Source organism: Mytilus californianus, unplaced genomic scaffold (assembly GCF_021869535.1).
Source record: "Mytilus californianus isolate M0D057914Y unplaced genomic scaffold, xbMytCali1.0.p SCAF_3, whole genome shotgun sequence".
Taxonomy (NCBI): domain Eukaryota; kingdom Metazoa; phylum Mollusca; class Bivalvia; order Mytilida; family Mytilidae; genus Mytilus; species Mytilus californianus.
Window position 1 is genome coordinate 47,724,022 of NW_026262679.1, and position 19,832 is coordinate 47,743,853.

At 31.4% G+C, this 19,832-nt stretch overlaps 2 protein-coding genes across 18 annotated transcripts in view; both read left to right on the top strand.

Moving 5' to 3' along the window:
- The window catches only part of LOC127734718 (uncharacterized), a 57,107-nt gene extending 55,693 nt beyond the window's left edge, over positions 1-1,414 (top strand). For all 5 annotated transcript variants that reach the window (XM_052244733.1, XM_052244737.1, XM_052244734.1 and 2 more), the window contains one exon: positions 871-1,414. In XM_052244733.1, the coding sequence (XP_052100693.1) occupies positions 871-943 (73 nt within the window). In that variant the 3' untranslated portion in view covers positions 944-1,414. The remainder of the gene's footprint in view (positions 1-870) is intronic.
- LOC127734719 (uncharacterized) overlaps positions 1-16,025 on the top strand; it is a 147,526-nt gene extending 131,501 nt beyond the window's left edge. For 6 of the 13 annotated variants that reach the window (XR_007997707.1, XR_007997710.1, XR_007997715.1 and 3 more), the window contains exons 6-7: positions 10,195-10,261; positions 15,638-16,025. Coding sequence is in view for 3 of the 13 variants with exons in the window: in XM_052244740.1 (XP_052100700.1) it covers positions 10,195-10,261; positions 15,638-15,809 (239 nt within the window). In the remaining 10 variants the exon portion in view is untranslated. Of the gene's footprint in view, positions 1-9,009; positions 9,191-9,514; positions 9,586-10,162; positions 10,262-15,637 lie in introns of all 13 variants that reach the window. The other 7 variants (XR_007997713.1, XR_007997716.1, XM_052244741.1 and 4 more) reach the window with 4 other exon arrangements.
- Positions 16,026-19,832: the final 3,807 nt, after the last annotated feature.

A 19,832-nucleotide genomic window follows, 5' to 3' on the forward strand; every position in this document is an offset into this window, starting at 1 on the left:
AAAACTAAAGACTGAGCAACACGAAATTGGTAATTGATCCATAGTTTCATCTGCAAAGTCATGACAAGTACATATAGTTGTTTATTTTCACATATTCTACCAAGGAATCATTTGACATACTTATATATAGATAATTATGACAAGACCTTGGTAGCTTGGATTTAATTCTTATGTTAGTTGCAGCAAAAGGTTCAGTCAGGAATACTCTCTTTGTAATGATTTATATTTATAAAATATGATTTTTTGAAATAGCAAATTTTCTTATAAATAATTTTTACTGCTTCAATATTAACATGTCCGTTTTGTATTTAAAATTTGGATACATGATATCTTATAAACAGTATTATAAGGTTTCGTCTGTGATTTATTTAGTTTTTTCTACGATCCTGAATACAAACCATTTCTACGTTAAGTGGTAGCTTTATTTGCACTTTTGTATTTATTCAACTATTTATTTCTATATGGCAAATACTTTTGGACAAGTCCAGAATATGTATTCTATGGTGTCTATTGAGTAAATATATTGCTTTGTATAAATTCATTCGTCCCCAATATTCTGTGAATGATGTATATGAGCAGCAGTAATTCTGAATTTCAAGCTGCGTAAAATGGCATTCTATACACTTATTTCAAAAAAATATTTTTTTCTTTAAAGGATTTATTACCATTTTCCCAGTAGTGTGATATTTTTTTTTATCATTTAGAACATGTCGTGTGATCCTTTGTAGGATACGTATACTGACTGAATGGTTAGTATTAATCATGTACTAGTAGAAGTTATAATGTTAAAAGTGCGAACATTGATATCAATAACTAGAATGTAAAGGAATATGCTTAGTAACATAATCTTGATACTTTGTTTTTTTTCAGTGGTGATCAACCAGAAACAACGAAGATGATTGGAAACACCTCGACAAAATCAATGATGATCAGAAAAAGATGAAAATAATCAAACTCTGATGGAGATACTGATTTTATTAAGATTGATTTATACCTATAACAATTGTTGATTTCTTCGTTCAATCAAAAAGTCCTTATTGAAATTCAAAATACTTATAAAGAAAATCGTTTGAGTCTATGTATTGTAACGATGAGATATTGTATCATTATGCAAATGCAAAGCGTATATTTAAATCCATATCCGGATGTCTATCTTCAAAATTAAATACTTCAACTTTGTTGATTTAAAAATCAAGGTTTTGGTTAGAAGTTTGTTTGCTTGTTTGAATAACACAAGCGTAAATCTAAAGTTGACTTGTGCAAACAAATATTCTCAGATACATTTATCACTATCAAATGCATAATTGTGTCTGTTTATATGATAATATTTGTATTACATCTAGTATAGTCGGATTTACATGGTAATTTACTGAACACAAGGAGAATGAAATCAATATAAAATGGGTCAACCAAAGATGCTAATTGTTATGATTTTCTGGTGTCTATTAAATGACAAAAGAATTGTTATACGATTACACATCGTGTTCATCTAAACCTTTAGTATCAAGAGCTTCATCAGGGGGTTGTTAATTTCGAAACAATGTTTGGTTTCCCTTTAGCCAAAACAAAACAACACAAAAGTTTGTCGTTGAAAGAGATTAATGTCCTTTCTTCATTTGATTCATACGAAATAGGAACGCTGCTTATCGTTTTGTAATTTGAATATTAAGGAATCTAAAAGTATAAAAACATTTTAACATAGATTGAAAACGAGATGCGAAAGATACCAGAGGGACATTCAAACTCATAAATCGAAAATAAACTGACAACGCCATGTATAAAAAGGAAAAAGACCAACAAACAAACAATAATACACAAAAACCAACATAGCAAACTGTGCCACATGAACCCCAACAACAACTGGGGATTATCTAAGGTGCTCCGGAAGGGTAAGCTAATCCTGCTCCACATGTGGCACCCATCGTGTTGCTCATTTTAGTACAATCCCGGTGATAAGTCTAATTCGGTATATCACATTCGGGAAAATGGGGACGGGATTGTAGTTACAAAATTTGGAACTTATCCGCTATCATCTGTACAACGGATACTGTAAATTCAGAAATTATTGCGATGTTTTTATTATTGCGAAAAATGCGACAGGGTTATAATCGCAATAAATTAAACTCGCATTTTGAAATTTTTTATATGAATTAAACAGGATTTTTCTTAATATCGCAAAATTGCAAAAATTAAAATCGCGTTTTAGTCTAAAATGACAAAATCGCAATAATAAATGCACGCAATAATTTCTGAATTTACAGTATTCCATAACGGTCAACCAACTCATGATGGCGTACATAAAATGTACGAAGGGATGATTTCAACATCACCACTTGGAAATCTTGGTTTAATAGCTTCCTTGTGAGCAGTAACCCTCTATCAAGGAAATCAAAATAGGAAATACAAGCCTTAGAATATCGTATCAACTTGGAGATATATACTCCGTATGCAGGCGCTGCTCAAATGTTGCTACATAGAAATGGAAAGTTCACGATTGGGAAGTTTAAATCTCTTTTGTCGTAAAGTTTTGTTTTCAACCGACCCTTTTTGTCAATTTCTAGATGTAAGTCCAGATATGAGACATCCCTTACTGTATCTGTTGTATCCTTTATCTCAGGCTCGATGGGATAGATGCTTCAACATAGTCACCAAATTTAGAATTTGTAAGTGAGAGAACATCATCTATATAGCGGAAAATATAGTTAAAGGATTCTTCTTTCTTTCTAAGAAGTTCCAGTATGAAGTCGGCTTCAAATGAATATAGGAACAAGTCGGCAAGAAGAGTTGATTCCCATTGGAATGTCGATTGTTTGTTGAAAAACACGTCTTTTATCGGGAAGCTTAATACCAAAATTTACGATAAAAGAGAGATTTTTCATTTCCTGTTGTTATTATCCATTATCAGATGGTGGAGTTCCCTTGTCACCATCTTATGTTGTTTATATATCTCAACTTGTTCGATTCTCTCTGGTATGTAACAACGTATCTAATTTTAACAAAAGAAATCTCTGCATTACTGAAAAAGTATTAAAAGTAAAAGGGTTTTCGATATCACAAACATTTACTAAATTTTTTCATCGGTACAAGGACATCATTCTTAGATATAAATCAGCATTAAAAAATTTTATACCTTCAGGTATTTCACATCCAATCATTCATGGTAATATTCTATACAAAGCACAAAATGTCGTCATTCACCTCAAAAGCTAACCAAACCTTTAAACAGACTTATTCAGAAGGGATATAGTTACGATACTGTTGTCAGGTAATTAAAGATGGCATATTTTTTGATAATATTGATTCACTTATAGGGTCTTTGTATCGGAAATAAACACATTTATTCTAAAACCAGTTGCATGATACGGGTAATGTTCTTCTCATATATTTTGTAATGGTAATATACTATACCCTTAACGGGTGAGATTGTGCTTGATTTTCATATGATGAAGACATAATCTTTCAATCAGTTTAATTGAGGTCTTGAGCTGGCATGTCAGTAACTGCTAGTAGTCCTTTGTGAATTTATGTATCATTGTCATTTTTGCTTTGTTTCTTCCGTTACCTATTCTGACATCTTTTTAACTGAGTTTTACTGTGCGTATTGCTGTGTGTTTGTTTATTCTACAATGGCTAGAGGTGTAGGGGGTGGGTTGAAATCTCACAAGTCTTGTTTAACCCCGCCGTATTTTTGCGCCTGTCCCAAGTCAGGAGCCTTGTATGTTTTTTTTTTTAATTTTAGTTCATTTATATGTTTCGGAGTTTAGTGTGACGTCCATTTTCAGTGAACTAGTATACATTTTTGTTAAGAGGCCAGCTGAAGCCTGCTTCCGGGTGTAGGATTTTCTCACTGTGTTGAAGACCCATTGGTGGCCTTTGGCTGTTTATCATGTTTAGTCGTGTTGTTGTCTGTTTGACACATTCCCTATTTCCATTCTCAATTTTAGTAGACAAAACAAAATGAATAACTCCAAAAATTTCAATTGTAACAATAAACGCAGTTTTGAAGGGACTAAACGCAAAAAAAACCCACTTTTATTTTTATGAATAAAGAGGCTTAATTCTGAAATAATAATTGATACAATCCCTAAATGTGACCTATATCTGTGTATTATAGTAAGCATTGTGACATTTGCTTGCCTTTTTAAGAGTGACTGTGAAGACTAGTTTACCTTTTCTTTTCTATGAACTAGGCATATAAATGTCAAAATGGTTACAGTGAATAAATTATTGTACACATGTGTTCTGGTGTGAATATTTTTTCTACATTACATGTGAAATGAAGGTATACTTTTTTAATTTAGGATTGGATGCTCTCAAACTCTGCAAGATTCACTTTTACATCAATTCACATGATAGTGGGTTTCATAGTATCCGTGAAATAAACTTGACATAAAAATTAACCAGGTTCAAGGAGACATGAGATGAAAGAAAAATCAACCTTTTTATAGGTTTGGATGTTGTCCGACTCCTCAAGATGCCAATCTTACACAAAGTAACATGATTGCAGGCAACATAGTTTTTTGAAAAATAAACTTGACCAAAATTTGTACAGACTTTAAACTTAACCAAAGGTATCAACCATGAGGTGTTGTTCATGTTAGTTGTAACCAAATGCACCTACATACCAAGTCACATTGATTAATCTGTTCCTGCGAACTTATTTTAAACATGAACTCAAAGGGTATTTTCAATATTCCCCATCTTTGTAAAGGTGTACTAATAATTGTTGCTGCTTGCGAGACAATACATGATGCATGTAAGAAGAGTTAGAGATATGTTTATTCATTTCACATTGGAAATTTTTATTGTTTTTATGAGTCTGGACTCCTGGTGTGTAGTAGATATTCAACGTTCTGTGTACAATGTATCTATTTAAATTCATTAAAACATGTTGTGATTTACTTTGAAATCATATAATTCACAACTTATATACATGTCACACTTTGGAACTTGATCCTTTGAAAGAATTTCAAATTGAAATTGGCAATAACTTATCTTTTCAATCAAATTCAGTTTTATCTTCACAAAAATGAAAATTGTCTAGACTTTGGAAAAAACTACATTTTTAACAAATAAGAATAAGAGGAATGCCGAATAATAATTTATTATCAGGAAAAAGCCGATCATAAATATAAAGTATTTAATAAAGTTGAAATATTAGGTACGGCGAGTCAAGAAAATATGATTAGATAAAAAAATAATGGTCATAATTACTTCATATAAATGATAAATATGTGAAGAATATTAATATATTTCATATAATTATAGTGAATTCGAATTCCTTTGAAATAAAGTAATTAAACAATTTGATAAATGAACCTGGTTTATAGTATACCTAACTCAAATAGCCCCTCATTAATAACAGTATTCTTTAATGTAGAGTGACTAGATCGATTGACAAGTGCTAAAAAATGAATCTATTAGGTAAACTTGATAATAATTTTATAGTTTACAAATACATTTTTTGCAAAATAATTTAGAAATTAAAATAACACCGTAATAAAGCGACTGTTGCAATAATTTTGAATTTTCTATTTGAAACTTCATTTGAATTGCAGTTGTTAAATTTATATATTTAATTGAATCATCAAAACACTAATTTTACATTAGACACACGTTATCAACAAACTTTTAATAGTTTTAAATATTAAAAGGTCATCATTATCAAAGAGTAACAGGAAAGGTAAAAAACACCGACAAAATAGATAAAATTACAAAAAACATTTAGAAATAAGAAAGGACGGCAATTTTTTTAAAATTTGGTTATTATTTCACAAATTGACTGGATTATATGGAAACCATTCTGAACATCACTGCAGCAAACGTGGGAATCCTCCTCTAAAAAAGTTCATCGGAAGATACCAAGACCTTGTTGATAAATATTCCGTACCAACTTCACAAATAATACACGATTGTCTTGAAGTATATATTCTAGGTACTGGCGTTGTTTATCATCCTAATAACGTGTTATAGTGTTCTTTTATTTGTCTATGTAAATTATTACAATTTTTGTTTAGTCTATTTTTAGTAGAATTCATTTAACATTCATCCCATCATTGTGCTATTGTGCTGTGGTAAATTTTTGTATTCTTGTCATTCGTTTTTGCTAATGTGCTTTGTCTATATGCCTTTCTGTTTTTCTTTGTTGACATATTTGTTTGTTTCTAAAGTGATTGGGATTATAACACAATGTTGACTGCTGTACCCCTACTTTTGACATTTTTACCTATTATGTCTCTTTTTTTTTGTTCACACATCGTCAATATAATGGAATTTTATGCGACTGTCATACAAGTGAGAGGTTTAGCTAGCTATAAAACCAGGTTTAATCCACCATTTTCTACATAAGAAACTGCTTGTACCAAGTCAGGAATATGACAGGTGTTATGCATTCGTTTGATGTGTTTGAGCTGTTGATTTTGCCAATTGCTTAGGGACTTTCCGTTTAGAATTTTTCTCGGAGTTTGGTATTTTTGTTATGTTACTTTCCGCTAACTTAATAAAATGTGAACGTGAACATGAAAACAGTTGCCGAGGACGATGCAAATGTGTAAATGTGGAGAACAATTTGAACTGTTGATTGGATATATTAGACAGTGACTGCTATTGTGTTGTATGACAAAACATGTACTACTCATCTACTGTGGCGGGCGGGGGGAAGGGTTTGTAACGTCAATTGAGAACATTAGAGCAGATAATTTTCTTATGATATTACTTGTATAATATGATTCTCATTATTGCTGTTATGGAGGATTTTTAAAAGTAGTTTTCAGATAAACATTATCAACCAAACGATTTATTTTCATCGAATTTTGGATTTGGAGATCAACCTATTTTGGCTTAAAAATTTCCTAAATTTACAAAAAGCCCAAAATTGATTGTGGGTAGCATTCTCATAAATTTTGTTAAACATGGCAATTGGTTAAGCATTGTCACTTTATTTACCAGGTTTCATGTCAATAGCTTAACAAATATATTTTCACGAATTTTTGAAGTATTTTATAGAAATCCAACGTCCGCAAATTTAAACTTGTAGAGTGGATTCATAGCTGAAAATATTTTCCATTACCTATACTACTATTATGCAAAATTTGATGCTTTAACCACATTCTGAGCAATTTTGCTTACAATAACCGCAAATAGACTGGATTATTATACTGCAGTTGCATGTTAAACACATACTTAATGACATTAGATCTTAAAAATACTCATATGAAGTTATCATATTATGAAAATATTTGTAGTATTTTAAACCGATATTTGTTACTAAAAATATCAAGTTGACCTTCAATGGTTATTGTTGACATTTTAAATATGTTTTCCTTTTGAATGTACCTTTCAAACTTATACACGAATGTGTAAACAGAAAAGGTGGAATTACCATGAAACATACTTCTTGAAAGTTATGCACTTTTGACTACACTTATTAACAATCTTGGGTATGGAAGGGATGGTGGTTAAATGAGATTTTAAAGGACAGTTCAGCATACATGAAAGTTATGATTTCTAATATACACCAAACGTAAGTGAACACAAGAGTGACACACAAAAAAAAAAAAAAAAAAAAAAAACCGCGACACTTCTTGCGTCGTTGTTTTGTTTTCACCATTATTCTGCATGCCTGCTTAAAACTAGATACATCATAGTAATATTCACGGATGCTAGAAAAAAGTAAAAATAACAAAAATACCGAACTCCAAGGAAAATTCAAAACGGAAAGTCGTTTATCAAATGACAAAATCAAAAGCACAAACACATCAAACGAATGGAAAACAATTGTCATATTCCCGACTTGGTACACTTGCTAGACGTGTCAGTATTATCGTAATTAGTTAGTTGGGCTAAAAATAAAATTTAAGTAACAATTAGCACTTTAAATTGAAAAGAGAAATAGTGCAAATATTAAGCATTTATTTCTGTTACAGGTAATATATATATTTGAATTTATCCATGATATTTATACTGTTTTGCTTTTTGATTATTGTTTTAAACTTGACCTTACAATATATACTAATATTTTCAGGGAAGCGAATATGTCATTAATGATACTCTTGTTTCAATTCTTTAATTGTTTCAATTTCCGTTTGAATGGTTTTACACTAGTAATTTTTTGGGGCCCTTTATAGCTTGTTGTTCGGTGTGAGCCAATGCTCCGTGTTGCAGGCCGTACCTTGACCTATAATGGTTTACTTTTATAAATTGTAACTTGGATGGAGAGTTGTCTCATTGGCACTCATACCACATCTTCCTATATCTATTTGTCTGCTGTTTGTATATACAGGTAACTTAACATTAGTAAGTCAGTAGGACATTTATCTATATTCTAAGAAAAATTTCACCATACTGCTTCCTAACAGAAATATATTTGAAGAATCAAAAAGTCTCGAATTCAATTACAAATACATGTAAATATAATACACGAAGATCGTCATTTAATATAAAAAATCATTCAATATTTGCAGTCTTTAGCAACAAAATCAGAAAAAAAGTTAAGGAATGTGTGACTAATATTAAATATGAAAAAGACAATGTATTCGGATCTTCATATGTCTTTGATTTCAATCGCAATCTCTGTTTGTTTCTTCAATTTTTGGTTGTCTAGTGTGAAAACAAAACATAATTTTAATTCATTTTTTACGTTTACCTTGTCGACGTACAATTTCAGAGTTCATGCGAGTCCATCAATGGTTGCTTGTTACCTTGATTTGTCTCTTTCTTATCAATCTACGCGATTTCAACATCGATAAACTACTGTCGCCTTAATTTAGATATATAGTTTTGTTGAACTGACGTAAAATATCTGTTTATAAAAATTTTAGATTGAACATCAAAAATTTGTTTCAATTACTTGTACACAATTCATGAAAATAGCAATACAAATTCTTTGTTATTAAACAATTGCTGAAAATCTATCATTGTGAAATTATGTCTAACGACTTTATATTTGTTTTCTCTCAATCGATTTATGACTTTTGAACAGCGGTATACTACTGTTGCCTTTATTTGTAGAATGTTGCATTAGATGTTCCGAAAATTCAAACAAAGGCAAACTTAAATACAAAGTAAATAATCAAACAATTCCAGAAAATCATTAACTAAATTGTACAGATAATGAGACACACACATTAGCCTGTTTGAATGGAGGATCATGCTTTGCTGTGTATGTAGCAGACAGAGTAGTGGGATGTGCGTGAGTATATGAAGTGTATTTGTATAAGATGTTTTCCATTAACCAAAAAAGAAAATTCAAAACCGAAGGATTATTTTTATCAAATTTATAAATGAAAATACGTTGAACTTGAAATCCATTGTTCGTTAAGGATAAGCTTCATCTCATATGTCACCATTAGTCGTAGTAAGATTTCATGATTGTCAACAATGAGTAGACAAAACTTTTTTGTAAATCGTTAATAAGTCAAAACCATTTTACTATTTTGCAAACAAATGTAAAATATATACCAAAGTATTTGCTAGTTGTTTTTAATCATGGTTAAGCCATGTTTTCTTGTTTCAGATGTTTAAATAAATATATTGGTAACCGTTGTGAAATGATAGACCCGGAAATCATATTTGACCAATCAGCAAGTAAGCTTTATATTAAACGTTTTGTTAATCTCTTCTATGTAGATTGAGAAGAATATCAACATAACACTTTAAATATGAATAATGAAGACACGGAAATATATATATTTTGTGTGGTTATGTCCTCTCACATGAATTTCGGGTAACATTACCATCTATGTATAATGGCAAGAAAGCTTATCTGTTACCATGAGCAGATGACGAGTCTAAAAAAATTTAAAACTCAGTATTGTTATGCAATTAATAATTTTCAATTATTCAGTGAAGTATAATATAATACAACAATTAATCAAGACACAGTAGATAAAGCCAAATCTCTAAGCGCACATCAAACTGAATTGGATTGAATACTATTTATGTATAAAAGGAATTGGTGGGTATATGTCAGCAACCCAACTTTATACACAATCGAGAGGTCAACAAACAGTCTTCACCAATCGTCAGGTGTTTAGTAAATATGTTTTGATCTCAATCACCCATGTGTGAAAAAGTTTCGTATACACAAAACAGGAACTATCAGATTGATATGCCATGAATACCATCCTTTGTTATTTAAATACATTTTTTTTCTTTTAAACAGGAGAGAAAGAAGTCAGAATTGGATTCATTTAGGTTTCACAGCATTAATCATTTTATTACTTATTGTAATTATGATACTTATATGGTTTAAAATGAAAAGGTAAGTTTGGTTTTCTGAAATTTTTTCAGAAATTCACATTGATAGCCCATAATTATCATTGCACTGCTCAAACATGTCAAACATGTACACATTTAGTTGCATTTAATTTTGAATTATCTGTTGCAAAGATCTTAACTTTTCCTTTTTTTTCTTCAAAACAGCATTAGATGAAATATGAGACTGAATCAAGATTACAAAAAAAACCATCCGGAACAGTGATAAAGTGGTGGTTCGATATACGTAAATAATGTCGTGCCACGGAAATATAGATTTAGATAGTTAGTTAATCAGCATCTTAATTTACACCGTAATACTATTGAAATTAAAGTTCAACCCTTTGAAGCTGTACTCACAAGATAAATGAGCAATCATTAATAACGTGATTTGAAAAATTCAATACTTATAATCTTTCTTCGTTAGGGAAAAATATCTTAACGCTCATCTACCAATATTTTTACCTTATTCCACTGAAAATCAAAAGATCACATGGTAAACGTTTAAAAAAAATCCGTCGACATGATAATTCTTCATTCAATCTTATAGATCTTTTAAGTATTAGAAAAGAACGGAAGTCCTAATTAACTGTTAAATATACCATTCCATACATTGCGCACATCTAAATTCTGTTTTATAAAGTATTTAAAACTAGAAGTATGTATTTAAATTGTCAGACAATCGGACGACAGAACCATTTTGAAAGACTTAGTAAGTAAGTAGGGTCAGGATGGAATCGTCTTCATTTCTGTATTCTTTCATTTTTTAACCATTTATCTCTATGTTTAAATGTGTTTTCTTGATATATAAAATGTGGACAATATTGAACATTTTGTATTAAAATTGAAGCTGGTTTGTGACCTTGACATTCCAAATTTATTAATAGTACATTTTCGCGTACCTTAACAGTATTCAAGGCATTCCGAAGTTCTGAATCGGATACGACATGTACAATTGTATGCAGACAGACAGACAGACATATAGACAGAGAGCATACAGACGGAAATTTTTGAACCTAAAGAGAGCCTTATTTGTTTTTAACTTTTGAAACTAATCGGAAATAATGTCGTCAAGTTCTCACTGCTTATTTTATGTCTTGGTGTAAAAGAGAGATAATTGGAAAGGAACCAATTGTTTTTCCCTAACCATGTACTGAACTGGTTGATTATCGTAGCATACCTTTCAAATTAACTTCTTCCAAATTATTTTCCTTACAGTTTTAAGACTGGGAGACAAACCATACTCCCGAAATACGTTTTGTATTTGCACCACCTGACAAAAAAAGCTTTGTTTTTGCCGATATACAATAGATAGAGATAACAAATTAAAGTTAATTTGAAACTTCTACTGGCACAAAAATCGTTTGAAAAACGACAGAACGAAAAGTTGTTGCCAAACAACACGAATTTTTCGAATTTTGCCCTATGGTGGCTTCGTAATTTTTATTTTCTGCGTTTGACCAAATTTTAACTTCCAACACCTGTTAAGACCTTTTTAACCTATTTTGTATGTGATACAGTTAATTCCGATATTACTTTTTCTAGAGAGTCAACTATAATGAAGTATTTTACAAGCTGGATGTTTTAGCTAAGTAAATAGTTATAATATTTCTATTCTGCAAACAATACTAGCATACACTCAATTTAAAAGGGCATTATCTATGAGATATATAAAAAAAAAATATGATTTTTTTTGTTCAATCATTAATGAAAGTGAAATAGCGAAATACTAATTCGTTTTTAGAAGCCAATTGGTTCAATTTTGTTAAAAAAGCTAAGAAACACGACGATTTACATATATTTTTCAAACCTATAATATGAAATCAAACAGACCTAGTAAAATCCTATTGAACGAATTCGCTATCTATTTATATCTATATTTATGTTTATATCGGGCTATATGACCGTCGGCAGTCTTCAGAGGTCACCTCGATAGTAAATTAGATGGCGTCTAGGCCAAAATACACAAATGCTGATACATTTATCGAGCCCATGCATTGTAAATTGTTTATTCTAGAATTCTTATAATTTGGATATACGTTTTAGTATGATATAATTCAATTATGAGAATTTGAGTCAAATCGGTAAACATGAATTTGACAGCTAATGCCCCTTTTACCAGAAACTGTCATGTTTAAAAGAATATTCATTTGACACGTGCAACTTTGTACAACTAAATATTCTGTTCTCGTTACAATTCTTCTTTCCAGCAATAAAAAGTTGCGAAAAAAAAGAAATTTATTAGTATGCTGTTAGTATTTTTTGCTTAGAGATGTAAAGAAAAGTAATATACCGTCAAGTAAATCAAATTGTTATTTCGATTTTTACTGATTTCGGAATTTTTTTGTGTTTTCATTATCTAGATAAAATGCAGTGATTTGCTTTAAATATGCCATACGAACCGCTAATTTTTAGATTAATTCATCAATATCTGCAGAAATTTAAATACTTTTGAATTATTGGTTATTAATACCAGCTTTATGCCATTTTACCACTTGAAAACTATTACATTGATATGAATATTATAACTGCTCTAATCGTTTGCTGAATAAGTAGGTAAAACAAGATTTCTCATGAAAATTGTCCGTAAAAGAGGGACGAAAGATACCAGAGGGACAGTCAAACTCATAGATCGAAACCAAACTGACAACGCCATGGCCAAAAATAAAAAAGACAAACAGACAAATAATAGTACAGATAACACAACATAAAAAAACTAAAGACTAAGCAACACGAACCCCACAAAAACTGGGGGTGATCTCAGATGCTCCGGAAGGGTAATCAGATCCTGCTCCACATGTGGCACCCGTCGTGTTGCTTATGTTATTACAAATCCGGTAAATAGTCTAATTCGGTAGTTCACATTCGTGAAAAGGGAAGGGTATTGTAGTTACGACATAAGGAACATATCCGATATCATCTGTGAACCGGTTATTCCATAACGGTCAACCAACTCGTGATGGCGTCCGTAAAATTTACGAAGGGATGACTTCAACTTCACCATTTGGAACTCTTGGTTTAATAGCCTCCTTGTGAGCAGCAATCCTCTATAAAGGAAATCATGATAGGAAATACTAGCCCGGGATTATCGTATCAATTGGGAGATATATACTCCGTATGCAGGCGCTGCTGGAATGTAAAAATAACTTACATGTATAGGAACTGCTTTCCAGTTATCATCATTTTTTGTTATACATGTTAATTCATCTTGTTGACACTTATTTGTTCGGCATTTCTACTAAATTCGTCGGAGGTGTACTGAATTTTGGGAATGAAAATATGGCTTATTTATTATTTGACTACTGTTCAAAAACTGCGAATACCTTTAAGTAGATACTTTGTATCTATTGTAAATGTGTTGGTTGTATTCGAGCTTTGTATCGATTTGATCAGTCAAGCCCTTCATTTCGTATTCTGTTTTTGATCCCACTGTTACAGATGCTGGGGATGATCAGTGCTCCTCATTATGTTTAAAATCGGCACATTCTGTATGTAAAAATAAGGAGAAGTGGTATGATTGCCAATGAGACAACTATCCACCAAAGTTCAAATGAAGTGGATGTGTCTGTTTCAGGCAAGGCGTCTGTATCACAATGAATGTTTTTGGTAGATGTCTGCGACTAAGTTTATTCGTTTATTGTTGTAGTTTACAACAGGATGTTGATTTTCTCTTCTGAATTATCGCCATTTTGTCCTCCTTGTGCCTTTTACAAATTATCATATGGAATGGGTTTTCTTACTGTAAAAGGCCGTACGGTGACACGTGATTGTTCACATCTTAATCTTGTAATCTTTAATGAATGGTTATCTCATTTACTAATTTAAAACAACACTTTCTCCTGATTTTGATATCACTAAGGCCTACTATTGACCAAAGAAAAATTCAGTTTTCAATGTCACATATGAAGCAACAACTGATGACTCGTCCGAGGCACCTGCGTTAACGTTTGGTTGTTCATGCGGTTTATACTGTTCAATCCGTAGTTTTCTATGTAGCGTTTTGTTATTGTTGTCGTTTTGATTTTTGGTCAGTGTGTTGTCTGCTCACAAGAAAGAATAATGCACTAGAAAAGAAATAATTAATATTATGACCAAAATATGCGTCATTTTGAGAGAATGAAGGAAACGGCTGATTTTATGCGGTTTCTAATCCATATGTCCTTTGTTGAAACATCATGCACAGTTTAACTAATAAAAAAATGATATAAGCTCTATTCTAATTTGTTACACAGTCTCAAAAGATATAAGACCGATTATGTAGTGTACAATACCTTTTCAGTTCGGAATATACACAACAACCAACAATATACTAAACATTTGAAATATGAAAAATCATGAAATTTTTAGAATAAACCAATACTAAGGAGAGGGTGTTTCATTGTAGCTCATCAAAATTGTTTTTTTTTAATCACTGAACAATTATGATATGGGTCAAGTAAGGGTACATTTAAATCATGCATGGCAATTTTAAAATTTGCACTGAATTTGAGGTCAAATATTTGTTTTATTAAGGACCTCATTTATTGTTCACACAAGGATTAAGTATGGACATATGATTCCCCGTACACAAATTTGATAAAAAAAATGGCAATTAACAACGGATTTCAACGCTTATATTATTGATGGTAAAACATTTTCAAACGTTTTTTTTTACTTAACTGCATTATGTATGTAGGCTCATATTGTAGTGTTATATCATTTTACTGTGTTATATCATTTTACTCATTCATTTTGAAAATAAACCTTAAATTTTTCTTTAAATTGCATTGTTTATAACATACAAAATCAGTTGCCGAGTACAGCAGATTTTTTTTTGTTTATAGAATTTACAAACTTAATAAGCATTTAAGAATTAATGAAAGCATAACAAGGAACGAAACAAGTATTGTCTACTGAGTTAAAATTCACGAAAGATCGGGTTCAAAATTCATCATTCAGTATCATTCAGTATGACGACATAGTGGTTGTATATTTCAGTGAAACGTGCAATTTTCCAGCCTTCCATACATTTTGTTGATCTACCTTTATCAGGAACTTCGGGGACCATTCGTTCTAATATCAAGTGGTACCAAGAAAGTTAATAAAATCATCATCCTTTTAAACAAAAGAGAGTTGCATAATTAGTATTTATGAAAATATATATAAATATTTAATGATCCGAACATTTTCAAAATATAGCCAATGATTAAAAACCAATAATAATCTAAATGAATGCTATCAGCTTAGCTATACAAATCAAATATGCCTAAAGTCATTCTAGTCCAAAATTAAATGTCATAGCAAGAGCTTGAGTTTAAAGGAGTCAACTATGTATAACGCCATGCTGAAGTAAAAAAAGGGGAGAGAAACATACTACAAATACCTTGTTGTTTTATTTCAACAGGAGCAAGAAAGCAAAAGATACCAAAAGTAAAAGTAATAAAGCATCAGGTCAGAGTGATCCAAACAAATTGGTTGGGAAATCAGGAGGTGACGACAACAAATTTGTGAAACAACCAGATAAAATAAATCCGGTAGAATCCACGAGTTTACTGGAAAGAGAGAATGCGACATAAACTAGCGTTTCAACGAATGGAAATAACATAAAGCTATGAGACTATTATCAATAAAGATTGCTTTGTTTCCATAGAGAGTGCTGATTATTCTAGTTTTAAAGCGAGAGAAGATGAAAATCAAAAACATTCAGTCTCTTCAAAATACACTGTTGTAATTCCTTTCATTTTTCATGTTTCATGTATATAAAAATTATGAAAAATAAAGCCACAAAAATACTACATGCATTTAATATGACGGAAACAACACTGTAATTAGGAAAACAAGAATAGTTTTAATTACGTGTTAATTTTTTCTTACTTTGACGTACCTCTATTATCAATACAGGAATCGAGCAAAAGTATAAAAAAACTCATTACAGATACCAGGATTAAAATTGTGTACGCCAGACAAATAGGACACAGATGTTATGCTGATTTTAGTACCTCAGCTATGTTTATGACATGATAAAGTAATTATGATATAAGTTGAGTTTCCATCGAAATTGCTGATTCGCCATGTATCACAGTCAGTGTTAATACATTTTCTCACACGCTTGATTAACCTTGATAGAGGATTGTTGCTCATAAGGAATCTACTAAACCAAGAGTTCCAAGTGGTGAAGTTGAAATCATCCCTTCGTAAATTTTACGGACGCCATCACGAGTTGGTTGACCGTTATGGATTATCTGTTTTACAGATGACGAATGTTACCTATCGAAATAGTCTTATTACCGGCTTTGTACTTACATGACTAGCACAACGGGTGCCACGTGTGGAGCAGGATCTGCTTACCCTTCCGGAGCATTTATTTTCGACTTTTGAGTTTGAATGTCCCTTTGGTATCTTTCGCCTCTCTTAAGCAGAATGAGATATGGCAAATAGTTCCTATTGTCTGCGATTCATTTTCATAGTCAAAATAAGGAAGTTGCGTGAACTCTGTGGAATTTGAATATTAAAGAATGTAAAAGTTCTGATACATATATACACAAATTTGTAATGTAACTTTCATTCTTTACAAATACAAACACAATACAATACAAAAATGAAACGTTTATGCTTCCGAAGAGTTTTTTTAATTAACATTTATCAGATACGCTCAAAGCCAATGATGAACCAGCCAAATCACGTGTGTAGCTATAGTAACAAAAGAAACCCACAAACAACAATTTGATGCGACTGTCATACAAGTGAGAGGTTTAGCGCTATAAAACTAGGTTCAATCCACCATTTTCTACATTTGAAAATGCCTGTACCAAGTCAGGAATATGACAGTTGTTGTCCATTCGTTTGATGTGTTTTATCATTTGATTTTGCCATTTGATTAGGGACTTTCCCTTTGAATTTTCCTCGGAGTTCAGTATTTTTGTGATTTTACTTTTTTCCCACAAACAAGAGCCCAATCCATCTATGGTTAACCTTGCCTCAGGGAGATGGAACCTTATTTTCTTAATAATTTATAAATTAATAAAAATTAAAAATGAAAACAACACGTTATAAATTTCAAGCGTGCTAAGCTTTTTTCTGAATATACTATCATCAAGATTGCTCAAAGCCAAACATTTGAAAGCCAATGATGTATAAGAACCGAAACAATTGAAGAGCTACATAACCAAAAAGTGAAATAACAAAAATACCGAACTCCGAGGAAAATTCAAAACGGAAAGTCCCTAGTCAAATGACAAAATCAAAACCTCAAACAAATCAAACGAATGGATAACAACGGTCATATTCCTGACTTGGTACAGGCATTTTCTTATGTAGAAAATGGTTGATTAAAACTGGTTTTATAGCTAGCTAAACCTCTCACTTGTATGACAGTCGCGTAAAATTCCATTCTATTGACAACGATGTGTGAACAAAACATACAGACATAATAGGTAAAAATGTCAAAAATAGGGGAACAGCTGTCAACATTGTGTTTTAATCTTAATCACCATAAACACAAACAAATATGTCAACAAAGAAAAAGGACGAGACGTTCTTTGATATAGCCCTAGTTCATCAACTTTCTGCTCAGACACTGGTGACGTTTTACAAAGTCTGAGTAGCAGCTACAAGCTCTTGAATACCGAATGAGTTGGGAAATGTATATCCCATATGCAGGTGAAGTTGGTATATTGCTACTAAGGTGGGGGAAATTGATAATTTCAAAATTAAAATCGTCTCGTTTGTCATTGTTTCTGGCAATGAGATGACCGCTTATGTCAAATTCGAGGTACAAGTCTAAAATGAGGCAGAGGAAGCCGTGTATGTTGTTTGTTTAATTTCCAGTTCTGGAGGATATATAATGGAACCCAATCAGAAAAGTTTGGATTGTTAATGGAAAAAAAAATCATCAATATATCTGAATGTGAAAAGGACCTTGATTATAAGAACCGAGACATGCGAAGAGGTATATGACAAAAAGGGACCACAAAACAACAGTTTTATCAGACTAAAATCTGTATATATAAAAATAAAAAGGTGCGGTATGATTGCCAAAGGGACAACTCTCCATAAGAGACCAAATGACACAGAAATTAACAACAATAAGTCACAGTACGGCCTTCAACTGCATAACTGTAAACTGAAAAATATATATATCCTATAGAATCCTGACAATCTTTACAAACGTTAATGCATTCGGACGTTTGGTCTTGATTATAAATCCACAATTATGGGTCCCTTTTATCATACAAATTGTTGCGATACCGTTTTCTTTTTCCACATATGCATTAAATAGAATATGTATGAATATTGAGATGTATCATTCATAATCTTATGATATCAAACAGACGCTCTCCATAAGCACGCAATGCAAACCGCAATTTTTTTAATTTAATAAATGGTTAATGAATTTGAAAATGTGCGACATTCATGTTGGTATATTGTTTCGTTATTTAAGTTAAGTATTTGCAATTGCTATTTGTGTATATTAAGCTTGTAAAAATTGATTATCCTAATATATATGCACTTCGAAAGCTGTGAAAAATCTGATGGAACGAAGATTTCTCAAAGCGGGTGTAGCGAAATGGAGGATAATGATAACCAAACACTTAACGTATTCTTTCAAATAAAATCCGATTCTTGATTCCTACATTTAAAAAATAAACTTAATAGTTTGTTCACATTTATTTATCGTGGGTTGTATTATGAATGTTCACCATATGGCAATATCGTTGCCCTTTTTAGTTGAAACGGTGTTGATATCTTGGTATGACTCTTAAAGGATGACAAATGTTAAATGAAATGGAGTTGAACAACGACTATCAATGTATGCTACATATGAACTGTCAGAATGTAATCATAGCATATTTTTAAAAACAATTTTACTACAATTTTGTAATAAAATCGCAATCACTTTGCTATTTCAGAAAAAGTGAATCGTTTTTGAAAGTAGAGGTTGATCAGAATCTCAAATATCTCTATTTACAATGCAGTCATCAGTAAATTATTCCAGTTTGTGTCTTACTATTACATGACAGTACATTGGTGCAATTCTGCAAAGTCAGGTATATAAGAGTGTAAATGTATGAAATTGTGCACTGCCGAAACAGATTTGTGCAGCATGTAAATTTATTCACCTACCAAGCTACACTGACCATAAATTCCCTAAAATATCGTACGTACGAATGTTATAATAAAAGTATAATTGTAACCTTATAAATAATATAACCATGAACTAGTAGGATAAAGAAAACTACTTCAAAAATGTAAAAATGGATCAAATCTTTTACTAAATTTTATGAAAATACAAACATTTGTTTCGGAGAAATGATTCCATTTTAAGGAGTATAATAATAAGTTCAAACACTTTAAAAACATTCAACCTTTTGCTCATTTTTTTACATAGATATAGAAAGATGTGGTATGAGTGCCATTGAGACTCCCCATCCAAGTAACAACCTATAAAAGTGAACCATTATAGGTCAAGGTACGGCCTTCAACACGGAGCATTGGCTCACACCGAACAGCAATCTATAAAGGGCTCCAAAAAATTACTAGTGTAAAACCATTCAAGCGGGAAAACCAACGGTCTAATCTATATAAAAACGAGAAACGAG